The sequence below is a fragment of the Megascapheus bottae genome, chromosome 3, assembly GCF_031878675.1.
Source record: "Megascapheus bottae isolate mThoBot1 chromosome 3, mThoBot2.hap1, whole genome shotgun sequence".
Classification (NCBI taxonomy): domain Eukaryota; kingdom Metazoa; phylum Chordata; class Mammalia; order Rodentia; family Geomyidae; genus Megascapheus; species Megascapheus bottae.
In genome coordinates, this window is record NC_143511.1 from 79,506,202 (window position 1) to 79,519,877 (window position 13,676).

At 41.9% G+C, this 13,676-nt stretch overlaps 1 protein-coding gene across 1 annotated transcript in view; it reads right to left on the reverse strand.

Annotated features, from left to right (window-relative positions):
- Positions 1-2,160: 2,160 nt before the first annotated feature.
- The window catches only part of C5 (complement C5), a 72,332-nt gene continuing 60,816 nt past the window's right edge, over positions 2,161-13,676 (reverse strand). The window contains 5 exon segments of the mRNA XM_090330542.1: positions 2,161-2,742; positions 3,711-3,849; positions 7,849-7,932; positions 10,926-11,015; positions 11,893-11,976. Coding sequence (XP_090186668.1) covers positions 2,604-2,742; positions 3,711-3,849; positions 7,849-7,932; positions 10,926-11,015; positions 11,893-11,976 — 536 coding nt within the window. The 3' untranslated portion in view covers positions 2,161-2,603.

Consider the following 13,676-nt stretch of genomic DNA (forward strand, 5'->3'; position numbering starts at 1 on the left):
AAACAACGACATTGTCTAAGGCACAAAAATGGACCCCACACCTAAGGGAAATCTGACTAGTGCTTTCCCCCTTAGATTGCAAGTTCCTCTCCCTTCCTTCCGTGGGCCCCTTCACACTTAGAGACAGCAATACATGATGTTTGGGTGTTTCCATGCCATTTGGCTTTGTTTCTGTTTCCCATGGCAAGAATGGAAAAGGATCTTAGAGCTATATAGAGAAGAGTCATCAGAGTGTTCGAATCCCAAGTTAGGAAAGAGATGAAGGGTCTTGTTCCAAATTGCCACCAACGTGCAAAATCAAGACTAGAATTTGAGTTCTCTGATGTTTCACTCTCAGAGCTGGAATCTTCAAACACATCGTGAGGGATCTCTACAATGTCCCTGGTGCTGTGCCAAGTTCAGGAGAAAATGGTTGACAGCACCCACAGGGAGCCCCACACAGCTACTTGGATATAATTAAGCAAATCCTTTCAAGGGCATTTACCCTTTGGGAGAGAAGAGCAGGATTAAGAAGGACCTGTTCTAGTCTGGAGGATCACAAATGGTGACTGAGGAAGTATGCTAGGAGTTAGTTGAGGAGTTGGTGGATGTCTTAAACTTGATTCGATTCACTGACAAATGTGCTTTAGTACTGACAATTCAGCTACATTATGGGCTAATTAGGCCTTTGTGGCCCAACCCATTTCCCACAATGCTCTAGGGAAGGCAGCCAAGGCACTCAAAGAGTCTCATTGTAAGCCAGCAATTCCAGTGGTCCACTCGATCCTTTATTCAACGAGGAGGTGATAGAAGACACTGCCAGGCTTGCTCTGAAGGAAATCCCTCACCTCTCTGTGGATATGCTTGCCAAGGAAGTGCCTACAAGGTGAGTTTTAATAGTTTTTACTTCCTGGAAATAGAAAATCTTTGTGTTTTTTAGGATGCACACAGCAAAACTTGGGGAAGTTTTAGCTGCCTGGCAAGGGGCATTTCCATTCTTATGATCATTATATCACACTTGTCTATATATTTCTTTGTGGTGGCTTAGTGGGGCTGCTTAATCTATTCCCAAAATACTCCAATTTCATGCTGCCTCGATCTTAGAAAATTAACCCTCACAAACCACATGATGAATTGGTATGTAGAACGAGATGGCCTTGCTCAGATTAGGAGAGCCCGAGAGATGGGCATCTATCTAGTTCTGCCGGTCACTGGACTAGGAAAATGGCTTTATGTTTCTGCATCTGTAAATGGGGATAGTAATTTGTGAGATTTTTGTTTGTTTTTGCTAGCCCTGGGGTTTGAACTTAGGGCCTGGACACTGTCCCTGGATACTTTTGCTCAAGGCTTGTGCTCTGCCACTTAAGCTACAGCTCTACTTCTGCCTTTTTCTGTGTATGTGGTATCGAGGAATCAAACTCAGGGCATCGTGCATGCTAGGCAAGCATTCTATCACTAGGCCACGCTCAAGGCTCATTTGTGAGATTGTTGTCACATTTTTCTTTTGTTTTTTTTAAGAGGCAAAAGGACTACAAAATGTCACTTGTACAAGACTCTCTCTCCTCCTCCTCTTCCTCCTCCTCTTCCTCCTCCTCTTCCTCTTCTCTCTCTCTCTCTCTCTCTCGATCTCTCTCTCTGTCTCTCTCTCTCTCCCTCTCCCTCCCCCTCCCTCTCTCCCTCTCTCCCTCTCTCTCCCTCTCTCCTGGTCCTGAGCTTGAACTCTGAGCTTGAGTGCTATTCCTTAGCTTCTCTTGTTCCAGGCTAGTACTCTACTGCTTGGGCCACAATGTCACTTCCAGCTTTCTCTGAGTAGTTTATTGGAGATAAGAAAGACTCTCACAGACTTTCCTGCCCAGGCTGACTTCAACTGGGCTCCTCAGATCTGAGCTTCCCGAGTAGCTAGCATTGCAGGAGAGAGCCCCCAGCAGCATCTGTCTCAGGATTATCTCTTGGAGGCTTAAAAGGACGCTCAAAGGTAGGGATGTCACAAAGGTCTTTTGATTCCCAGTTTCTCTGGTCAGGGGCGGGGGGAGGCACAGATGACCTGTCCTACCTTCCCAGTGGGCGGAAGGACTCTGAATGTAGCTGTCTTCCATGTCTAGCTTCTCTTATCACCTACTCTGTCTTTGCCTGTCTTTATATAGTTGTCGCCGACCTAGTATAAAATAGCAAGAAGTCAAATTTTAATGATCACATCTCTGTTTCTTGGCATTTTCTTTCAAGTGAAGACCATGTTTTTAAGGTACTGCATTAGTCAGTTTTTCTGTTCCTTGGTGGGTTTGCTTTTAGTTTTCAAGCGAAGGACGTGTTTTTGTAAGATACTGCATGTCCGTGGGGTCCTTCCTGTGGTCCCAGCAGACATTTCCGAGTGGTCAGTTTTAGGATGTGGTCCATTTGATTGTTCCTGAAGTCCCGTATCCTGGGAGCACCTGCCTTCACGTTCTTCAAGGCCAGGGTATTTCCAGAAAGTGACAGCACTTCAAACTATCCTCTAAAAGCAAGTGTAACTAATTATAAGGAAAGGGCGTTTTCCAAGTCAGACCAGTTGTGAATGGTTACAAAAAAGGAAAGGAGAAAAAAGGAACTTCAATGCGAGGAACCCGTAAGTGAAAATGACATGTGGTTCAGGCATTTTCACAGCCATTTAAAAAGATGTCTTCCACAAATGCGTCTAAATTAGCTAGAAATGCTTGACAAGATGGACAACTTGTGTCTGTGGGCCAATACTCAATCCAGGTGGAAGAATCTAAAGGGTAGATGTACCTACAAGAATAAATGGAAACCAGATGTTTGTGATAATGGCACGATGGAGGAAATCTGTATTCATTTTTGTTGTTTTTGAAAAGGCCAAATGTGGCAGATCCCCAGGGGTTAGACTGTCAACCACATAGCACCCTTCCTTCCTTCTTTCCTTCCTTCCTTCTTCCATCCTCCCCTCCTTGTCTCCCTCCCCCTCTCCCTCTCCCCCTCCCCCTTTCCCTTCCTCCCTCCTTCCTTCTTTCCCTTCTCCTCACCTTCCCCTTCCTTTCCTTCTTTCACTAGTACTGGAGCTTGAACTTGAGGCCTCAGGCTTATTCCTTCAGTTTTTCTTTCAAAGCTGGCACTTTACTACTTGAGCCACAGCTCCACTTTCCTTCTTTCTTTTCTTGGGGGGTGGGGGCTGGGGTGGTTGCTGAGCCTGAGATTGAACTCAGGGCTTGAGTGCTATCCCTGAGTTTTTATGCTCAAGGGACAGTGCTCTACCATTCAAGCCACAACTCTACTGTCTACTTTTTGGTAGTTAATTGGAGATAAGATTCTCATAGACTTTTCTGCCTGGGCTAGTTTTGAAACTGGACCCTCAGATCTCAGCATATTGAGTAACTAGGATTACAGATGTGACCTACCAGGGCCCAGCTTTATTTATGTTCATTATGGCTTGATGGTTAGCCTCAAAGTATATAAGAGTTATATAGCGTAAATAAAAAATGACTCTGAGGCCAGGAGTTTGGCCTAGTGGTAGGTTGCTTGTCTAGCATGCACGAAGACCAGAATTCAATTCCTCGGTACCACATACATAGAAAAAAGCCAGAAGAGGTGATGAGGCTCAAGTGGTAGAGCTCTAGCCTTGAGAAAGTCCAAGGACAGTGTGCTAAGGCCCTGAGCTCAAGCCCAGGACTGGCAAAAAAAAAATGATTCTGAGATTTAACATGAAAACCAAATAAACAGTTTCAAAAATATTGGTGACTTACTTGAAACTGAAGTTGTGTTTTATCTGCAGTGCTTCTTTACCCATAATTAAATACTGCCTTCCTTTTACCAGGGCAGCATTCGCACAGGACATTTTTTTAATGAAGGTGATTTCAGAGTCTTTCTCAGCAACAGCTTCCCCTGAGAAATACACAAGGAAAGTGAACACATTCATGTTTTTTTTTTTTTTTTTTTTTTTTTTGCCAGTCCTGGGCTTGAGCTCAGGGCCTGAGCACTGTCCTTGGACTTTCTCAAGGCTAGAGCTCTACCACTTGAGCCTCAGCACCACTTCTGGCTTTTTTTCTATGTATGTGGTACCGAGGAATCGAACCCGGGTCTTCATGCATGCTAGGTGAGCACTTTAACCACTAGGCCAAACTCCCAGCCCCCACATTCATGTCTTAATATGGTGATGAGAAACTTCCTCAGGCAGTCACATTTCTGATAGATAATGAGAGTAGCTACTGGAAAATGGCAATATCCACATGGTCAGACTTATGGAGCCAGTCCACCTGCATTAAACCCCAGCTGTTTCTTGGTTTCTGGATCTGGCCATTGATTTATGTGCTCAGTCGAGAACTCAGTTTCTTCGTCTGTGAAATGAGCATGATAATAAACTCCACTGTAGAACTGTTGTGAGATTAAGTTAGCTAATATCTGAAATGTACTTAGAACATACGAGAATCATATGTGTTTGTTCTCACTACTCTTGTAGACCCATAATTATTATCTAAGAGTTGAACAATATAAATTTCTATCTGTTACTCAGAGAAATAGCAGAAGTATTTGATTGTTGGCAATGTTCAACATTTGAGAAAAGTACATGATGTGAAAGACATAGGCAAGAAGCTGGAATACATTAGCCTGGAATAAGCTGTTTTCCATGCTGGCCTATTGAACCTTTCCCTCCTTAAAGCCATCTTCAGTTCTCAAAGTATCCAGTAAACCTTTCTGTTTACTCTCTGACATAAGAGGAGGATTGAGTCTGAGCCCACATACATATTGGAGTGCTCTTCCATTAGCTACGCCCCAGCCCCTCCCCCTTCTTTTATACCCAACTTTCTATCACAGTTTCTCCTACACATCTGTCTACTTAGGTAGACTGGAAACTTCTTGAGGTGGGGTCTGTGTCTGACTCATGGTTCCATACCTAATTACTAAATGGTTATCTATTCATCCTAATTGTCAAGTTTCCCTCCAAAACTTTTTTTTTTTTTTTTTGTGGGTCATGGAGCCTGAACTTGGCCTGGGCGCTGTCCCTGAGCTCTTCAGCTCAAGGCTACTGCCCTACCCCAGGGCTTGGACATTGTCCTTGAGCTCTTCAGCTCATGGCTACGGCTCTATCCTTGAGCCAAGCCCCACTTCCCATTTTCTAGAGATTAATTGGAGATAAGAGTCTCAGGTCCTTTTGTGCCTGGGCTGGCTTTGAACCTTGATCCTCAGATTTCAGCTTCCTGAGTAGGTAGGATTACAGGTGTGAGCCACCTCATCCAGCTCCCTCCAAAACTTTTGACTCATTTTTTTTTTGGCCAGAGCTGGCTCTGGATCGCAATTTCTCCTCATCTGTACCTCTTAAAAAGCTAGAATTACAGGTGTGAGCTACCATTTCTGGACTTTACAAACTTTTTGCTAGTGAAAAATTTCAAGCATATTTAGAAGTTAACTAACTTGAACAACTACAAATCTTCCCTTTAGGAGGTACCAAGACATGTGAAAGGGTATCAATGTATGTGAATTAATGCACCTTCTATATGGCAAATATCATGTAACCCTTTTATTAATTACAATAAAAAATGAAAAAAAATCTGTCTTAAAAAAAATCTATCTATTCTAGATACCCTGTGCCTTAGGGTAAATATCAGTTCATCATTATTCTCAGCTGCATGGTTTGCCTTTATTCTGTGTGGTTTCTTGTTGGTATAGAGTTTGTGTTTTGTAATGAAAATAAAGTACAAAAATGTTCCATTCAAGCCTGGCAATGGTGGCTCACACCTGTAATCTTAGCTACCTTGGAGGCTGAGATCTGAGGATCACAGTTCAAATCCAGCATGGGCATGAAAGTCCATGAGACTCTTATCTCCAAGTAACCACCAGAAAACCGGAAGTGATGCTGTGGCTCATTGTGGTAGAACAGTAGCCTAGAGCTGAAGAACTCAGGAACAGCACCCAGGCCCAGAGTTCAAGCCCCATGACCAAAAAATAAATAAATAAAAATAAAAAGTAGAGCCAGGAGTTTAGCCTAGTGGTAGAGTGCTTGCCTACTATGCACAAAGACACAGGTTCGATTCCTTTGTACCACATAGATTAAAAAAAAAAAAACAACAACAAAAATGGTCCTGTGGCTCAAGTGGTAGAGCTCTAGCCTTGAGAAAGTCCAAGGACAGTGCCCAGGCCCTGAGTTCAAGGCCCAGGACTGGCAAAAAATAAATAAAAATTAAAAAATAAATTAAAAGTAGCTGGGTGCAGTGGCTCTCGCCTGTAATCCTAGCTTCTCATGAGGCTGAGATCTTAGGAAGGTTCAAAGCCAGCCTGGCGCAAAAGGACCTGAGAGTCCTTTTTCCAATTAACCTCTAAAAATGGGAAGTTGCCAGGGCCAGCCGGCAGCGAACCGGGATTCCTGAAATAGGGGGCAGGGACTGGGAAAAGATAGAAAAGAGGCAAACAGATGAGGTTCGGGAGGACCACAGCCCAATCGGCAGCCCAAGAAGGCTGTAGCACTGTTTATTTCCAAATCAAGTCTTATATACTTTCTTGAAACCAGGGAACTACCAGGGATTACATTCTTACAAAGCCTCAGGTCAGTTAAGCAGGACAAGGCCATAAAACAATAAAGCAAAAAGCAATAAATCGATAAGGTCAGGGAGCTCACAAAACAGACAATGTAGCTCAAAAGTTCCCAGGCACAGCGCCATCCATAGCAGCTCATATCTTTATGTGGTTATCTTACTGAGTTATGCAAATTCATGAGTCAGTCTGACTCCATACTCCCACTCCCAATAGGAAGTGTGGTTTGGCTCAAGGGTAGGGCAGTAGTTGCAGGGCACAGGGACAGAGCCCAGGCCAAGTTCAAGCCCCATGACCCACAAAAATAAATGAATGGTATGTTATGGCTGAGTGTTGGTGGCTCATATCTGTAATCCTAGCTACTCAGAAGGCTGAGATCTGAGGATCCTAATTCTAAGCCAGACCAGGCAGACAAATCCAACAGATTCTTTTTTTTTTTTTTTGCCAGTCCTGGGCTTGAGCTCAGGGCCTGAGCACTGTCCTTGGACTTTCTCAAGGCTAGAGCTCTACCCCTTGAGCCTCAACACCACTTCTGGCTTTTTTCTATGTATGTGGTACCAAGGAATCGAACCCGGGTCTTCATGCATGCTAGGCAAGCACTTTAACCACTAGGCCAAACTCCCGGCCCCATCCAACAGATTCTTATATCCAATTAACCAGCGAAAAGCTGAAAGTGAAAAATCTTCAAGTAGTAGAGCACTAGCTTCAGTAAACAATAGCTCAGGAATAGGGATCACATATAGCACCTGAGTTCAAGCCCTAGGACCCCCCCCCCAAAAAAAAGGTGCCTTAAATAACTTAGAACGAAATGTCAAAGACTGAATATACCTATGGCTTTTGTTAGTGTCAAAAGTCCTGGAAGGAACAACTGAACAACAGAGATCTGAAATAAAAAAAACTGAATGAGGAAATTTTTTTCTGTCAGTAGTAGGGCTTGAACTCTGGGCCTGCTCACTGTCCCTGAGCTCTTCAGTTCAAAGTTACCACCCTACCCCTTGAGCCACAGTGCCACGCTTCTGATTTTCGAGTGATTAATTGGAGATATGAGTGTCAAGGTCTTTAGTGCCTGGGCTGGCTTTGAACCTGGATCCTCAGATCCCAGCCTCCTGAGTAGCTAGAATTACAGGCGTGAGCCACCAAGCCCAGCTAGGAACATTTATATAAATACATTTAAGATATATCTTTCCAAGGAGAATATAAACTTTTGGAAGGCAGGAATGTTATTCGAGTTTTAGCTTCTGCATCTAGTATAATGACTTGCACATAGTAAGCAACATATTTGTTGAAAGAAAGATAGGGGAGAGAAAGAGGAAGGAAGAGAGAGAGGGAGGGAGGGTGGAAGGGAGGAATTCTCACCTGTTTTGTAGATATCCAAAAGCGTTGCTGTATACTTGACAAAAACATTTTCTTCTGTAATGGACTTGATGCTAACTTTATAAGCTGGCAACAAAATGAGACAGGACCCAAATCAAATCAGTATAGGCAGAATAGCACTGATGCCATGAGCAATAAAAAGAAAAGCCCCATTTTGTGAGAGGAAAGGAAGCACAGCAAGCTATAGTAGACGCCCTGAAGAGGATCCTGTTTCTTCCAGGGAACTTTCTCAAATTCACTATCAGAGTTGACTGATAAGGATAAAGATCTAGCTAAGTTAAATAACAAACATATAAACAAGCAGAATAAACTTAAATCAGATGCTCAGATGGGAGTGACAAGAGAAGCAGAATCAGGTTGGTGGACACTCCTCCTTCTCCGTTGATCAGCTCTGCCATGGGAACTGCATTGTTTCCTGGCCTTGCTTCCTTGTACAGCCCCACAGGTTTCTGATTCTTAGCTCTTGGTAGGATTCTGTGTTCATACCCATCTTTGCTTGGATTGCTTGGATCCCCCTCCTGCTCTTGTTTCCAAAGAGTCAGGCATTATTGTGTGTTTAACCTCTCTTTGCAATGATCCAACTTGAAGGGAATGACTTTTCTACTGATCTCCTAAAAGGCCTCTTACTTTTGCTTTTCATGGAGTTGAAATAGAAGACATAAAAGGTTTGTCTATTTTGGAGATTTTTCAAGTTTCAATCTGTCCCTAATATTGATAAATACCCACTAAGTTTTGATACCCAGCTAGGTGAACTCACTGTGGCAGAAAAATGAATATTAGGTGGTGGAGGGGAGAGAAATGGGGACAAAAACATGAGAAGGGGTATCAATGTGAGAGAAGTAATGTACCTACTACTTGGTGAATGTAACTGTAACCCCTCTATACTTACGCTGAGAATGAAAAAAAAAAGAAAATTAAACATTATGTAGAGACAAAAGGTATGAAAATATCCTGAATTTCTGACTTAAGGTCTTTGTGGTATATATATGAGCAATGGTATAATAATAGTATAAGGATATGGGTCAAGAGAGAATTATAACCAGATGCCAGTGTCTCACATATGTAATTCTAGCTACTCAGGAGGTTGAGATTGAAGTTCAAAGCCAGCCTTGGCAGGAAAAAAATCCATGAGACTCTTAGCTCTAATTAACTACTACAAAGCTGGAAGTGGGTTGGCTCAAGTGGGAGAGAGAGAGAGAGAGAGAGAGAGAGAGAGAGAGAGAGAGAGAGAGAGAGAGAGAGAGAGAGAATTATTTCATTTTTATGTGTTTCTCCAGAAAGAAAAGTCTTTTTTCTCCCCACTTGGGGCTTTAACTTAGGACCCAGGCACTGTCTTTGAGCTTCTTTTGCTCAAGGCTAGCACTCTAACAAATTGAGCCACAGCTCTACTTCCAGCCTTTGAGTAGTTTATTGGAGAAAAGACTTTGCTGCTTGAGTTGGCTTTGAGCTGTGATCCTCAGATCTCAGCCTCCTGAGTAGCCAGGATTCCAGGAATGAGCTATCAGTGCCTGCTGCCCCCCTCCACCCCCCCACCCCTTTTGAAGTAACACACTAAATTCAGGTTACATTTATTCTCTGTGTTAGAATTTTTTTATACTTAAGAGTTAAAATACTTTTCAAATGGAGAAAAGAAATAACTGCAATTAAAAAAATTTTTTTGTGTGTGCTGAAAAGTATTCTCTTTTAAGTTCTGATGCATGTTATAAACCAAGTAGGTCTTGGCTGAATCAGGCAGTTTCTTGACATTGTTTTTAAATCAAGTATTTCAATGTTTTTAAATCAAGTATTTCAAAGGAAGAAATACTGGAAACCATTACAAAATTTGTTCTTATGGCCCTATTTGCATGAAAAAGATTCAGCTGACTGTGATGGAAATGATCTAATGGGGTCCAAGGTACATTCTATCCTACTGCTTCCTACATGACCTTCCACAAAGGAGGTAATGTCTTTAAGCTTCCCTGGCCAAAATACTGGTAACACACAGGTTCTTATAAAAACCTTTCTTATACAAGAAAACACACATGAAAACCACTGGTAATACAAAGTGCCAATCCAATTGTACTTCTTTTTATTTTATTTATTTTTATTAGCTCAGAAATGATGCCCTTCAAATTAGAAAAAATGATTTGGGGTAGTATGCAATCACACCTTCTTCACTCCTCAAAAGAAAGCATCAGCAATAAAAATAAAGATGAGAAATCAGGGCCAGGAGTGTGGGCTGGTGGTAGAGTGCTTGCCTAGCATGCATAAAGCCCTGGCCTTGATTCCTGGGTACCACATACACAGAAAAAGCCAGAATGGTGCTGTGGCGCAAGTGGTAGAGCACTAGCCTTGAGAAAGTCCAAGGACAGTGCTCAGGCCCTGAGTTCAAGCCCCAGGACTGCAAAAAGAAAAAACAAATAAAATCAAAGAATCAATGGGGTTAAATTCTATACAAATATAGATGAGGACATTTAGTTCTGAGATGTTGTATTTCTGAGCTCTAAAGAACCTGAAAGCCTGTCCTTTTGAGGATACTGGGATTGAACTTTGTGCTTGCTAAATAGGTACTCTACCATTTGATCCACTTAATCTAGAGCCCACCTTTTGAAGTAGAGAGAACTCAAATATGGATTGCAGCTCTGTACTTATTAAAAATTATTTAGTTCTGTCTTTGTTTTCAAAAGAGTTTTTAAATCAACCTTTCCGAAGCACTCTCTGTTCTGGTCAACTGAATGAATTAAAAAAAAAAAAACCCTGAAATATAATACCTCTGTGGCTTCTCAAAAGTTCCCTTTGAGTATGTTTTAGTGCCTGTAATTCAAAAGGATCTATTAGGGTGAAGTCTCTTGGCTGGTTGTGCAGGTCACTTCCATTATTTTTAATAAAAATCACATTTCTTTGCTGAGGAATAAATAATTTGCACATTAATGCTGAATATTGGTGGCATTTTTCCTTCAAGGGAACCTATGAAATCTTGAATCCAGATAATCATGATATGTTTTTTTTTATCTCTCTAAACGATCATGTATTCATAAAAATTTATATTGAAAAGAACTCCATTAAACTCTTGAACTTACCATATGCAATCTCTGGCTTACATGCTGTTTCTTTCCTGGTATCTGCAGAGATTGTCAAATCCAATTCTTTCTGCTTTTGCCCACAGTCAGCTGGATGGTATGAAAAGCAGTAAAATTTGTGTTGATGTGAAATGACAAAATCTCTTTTGGGGGGAATAAAAATGATTTCTTAGGAGCCCTGAGACAATTCAACATAATCTCACAAGTCCTAAATTCCTAAGACCTGCCCATTTTCTCCTCTTCCATAAAGGAAAGCATTATTAGAGCAAAAACAAAAACAAAATCAAGCAGTCAGCCAAAATAACAAAAAAAGTCTTGAACCTAAGACTTGAAGTATATCTTAGGATGGCTCTTCTTTGTGTGTAGGGAGGTATATTGGGCTTTATAAGAGACTGTGGGAGTGAGGAAGAATGAGACCTTATTCAAAATAAGAACAAAAAGGGGAAGGGGCTAGAGGTGGTACTGTGCCTCCATCGATCAATCCCTCCACCCCCCAAAAGAGATATCACAATAAGGACTGACTTAGGAAGTAGGGGGAAAAAATAACAGGTGACAAAAACAGTTACTAGTGAATTCTAGATCTTTCCCTTGACCAAAAGAAACTGAATGGAACTAGCCAATTGACAGAGAAATTCCACTGTTTGAAAGGACAAGGGAAATGAAAGAGGGCCTAACCCCAAGTCTGTTGTCTTGGGTTGCAGTTGTATGTTAAAAAGATGAGGTGAAAATAAGACATCCCCTAAACATCTGGATGAGATCTCTTTGTTCCTGAACAGTATTCCCCAGGTTGTTGACCTGAGAGGATTTAGCTTTAGGATTCTAACAGAATCATTCATTTTTGATCAATCACGATTATATTATTTTACTTCTGAGAACCACTCTCTGGCTGGGTAGGTTCTTCAAGGTGACCTTTTATGAGTGCTGTTTGAAACAAATATGCAGCCTGAACAAGTCAAGGGAAACTCACCTTCTACACACTTGCATGTGACTCCTTCACAGACTTTCTGAAATTTGGTATCAGAAGTGCTGTAGAACATGGTGCACTGTTTTTCTGTAGCAATAAAAGCAAGGTCACTCAGAGTGGCATGATTGATGTCTAACACATCTGCTAAGTCTCTTACAAAGGGCCTCAGAGACTGTCTTATCTCAAACCTTCTATTTATGGATAAGGCCCAGGTTCAATTATGAACTGGCTGTACTGGAAGGGCCTCCTTATCCTCCAGACAATCTCCTCTTGCTAGCTTAGTGATGTGCTTGAAATCTTACTGTTCAAAATTCATATCTTAGAATGCAAGTATTTGGTGCTCCCAGGAATGGGAAGAAAATACATTACATTACATGTGAACCTATTGAAAGTATTTAGACTGGATAAGAATAGATAGATACATAGATATAGATTTATAGCATTTAAGTATGTATGTACAATGTATATATAATGTATATATCAATAAGAAGAGTATCTACATATGGTTTACAATGGTTTCAGAGGATAACAATAGAGTGAATGGGTGTGAGAGGTTGGTTCTCTTTCATAATTTTCTAACAAACGAAACTGCTCAAGGTCCAGCCACCTGTTTTATGAACAAATCAGCTTTCCAATCATTTAATATTTCAGCAGTAGCTGATTAGTCAAATGTGAGCTCATTCCTCAAGGCTAGTGCTCTACCACTTGAACCATAGCACCACTTCTGGCTTTTTCTGTGCATGTGGTACTGAGGAATCAAACCCCAGTCTTTGTGCATGCTAGGCAAGCACTCTACCACTAAGCCATGCTCTTGGACAAGCTCATCCTCTTAACATACATATAACATGAATACAGCATGTATCGTAACACTTTGTTAGGTACCTAAATGTGATTGGATGAAAACACCTTGGGATTGATGAACAATTACAGTGTCATACAACAACTATTGTAATATATCTATATGAGAACTACAATGTAGATACTGTAGAAGTTGTCCTGGGAGGACAGGAGAATTCAAGGTTAAGCGACCTTCTCAAAAAGAGGGGTGGGGGCCAGGGGTTTAGCCTAGTTGTAGAGTGATTGTCTAGCATGCTCAAAGACCCAGGTTTGATTCCTTGGTATCTTATACATAGAAAAAGCTGGAAGTGGTGTTGTGACTCTAATGGTAGAGCACTAGACCTTGAGAAAACCCAAGGACAGTGCTCTGGCCCTGAGTTCAAGCCCCACAACTGGAAAAACAAAATTAAAGAAACAGGGTTGGGCCAGGTGCTTGTGGCTCATGCCTGTACTCCAAATCTCAGGAGGCTGAGACCTGAAGATCACAGTTCAAAGTCAGCCCATAGGGCTTAAACTTGGCCTGGGTGCTGTCCCTAAGCTCTTCAGCTCAAGGCTACCACCCTACCCTTGAGCCAAGCTCTAGTTTCCATTTTCTAGAGATTAGCTGGAGATAAGGGTCTCAGGTCCTTTTGTGCCAGGGCTGGCTTTGAACTTTTACCCTCAGATCTCAGCCTCCTGAGTAGCTAGGATTACAGGTGTGAGCCCCGCTCTGGCTTAAGTCTGTGAGACTCTTATCTCCAGATTACCACCAGAAAACTGGAAGGGGCACAGTGGCTCAAAGTGGTAGAGCACTATCCTGCTCTATGTTCTGGGACTATGCCCATGCCCCAAGTTCAAGCCCCACAACAGACCAAACAAAAAGAAGAGGAGTGAGGGTGGGGGTGGATGGGAACAGTGGAAGGAGGTCTTTGTGCAGAGATGAAATTTTATCTTGAGTTTTAGGAAAGGAT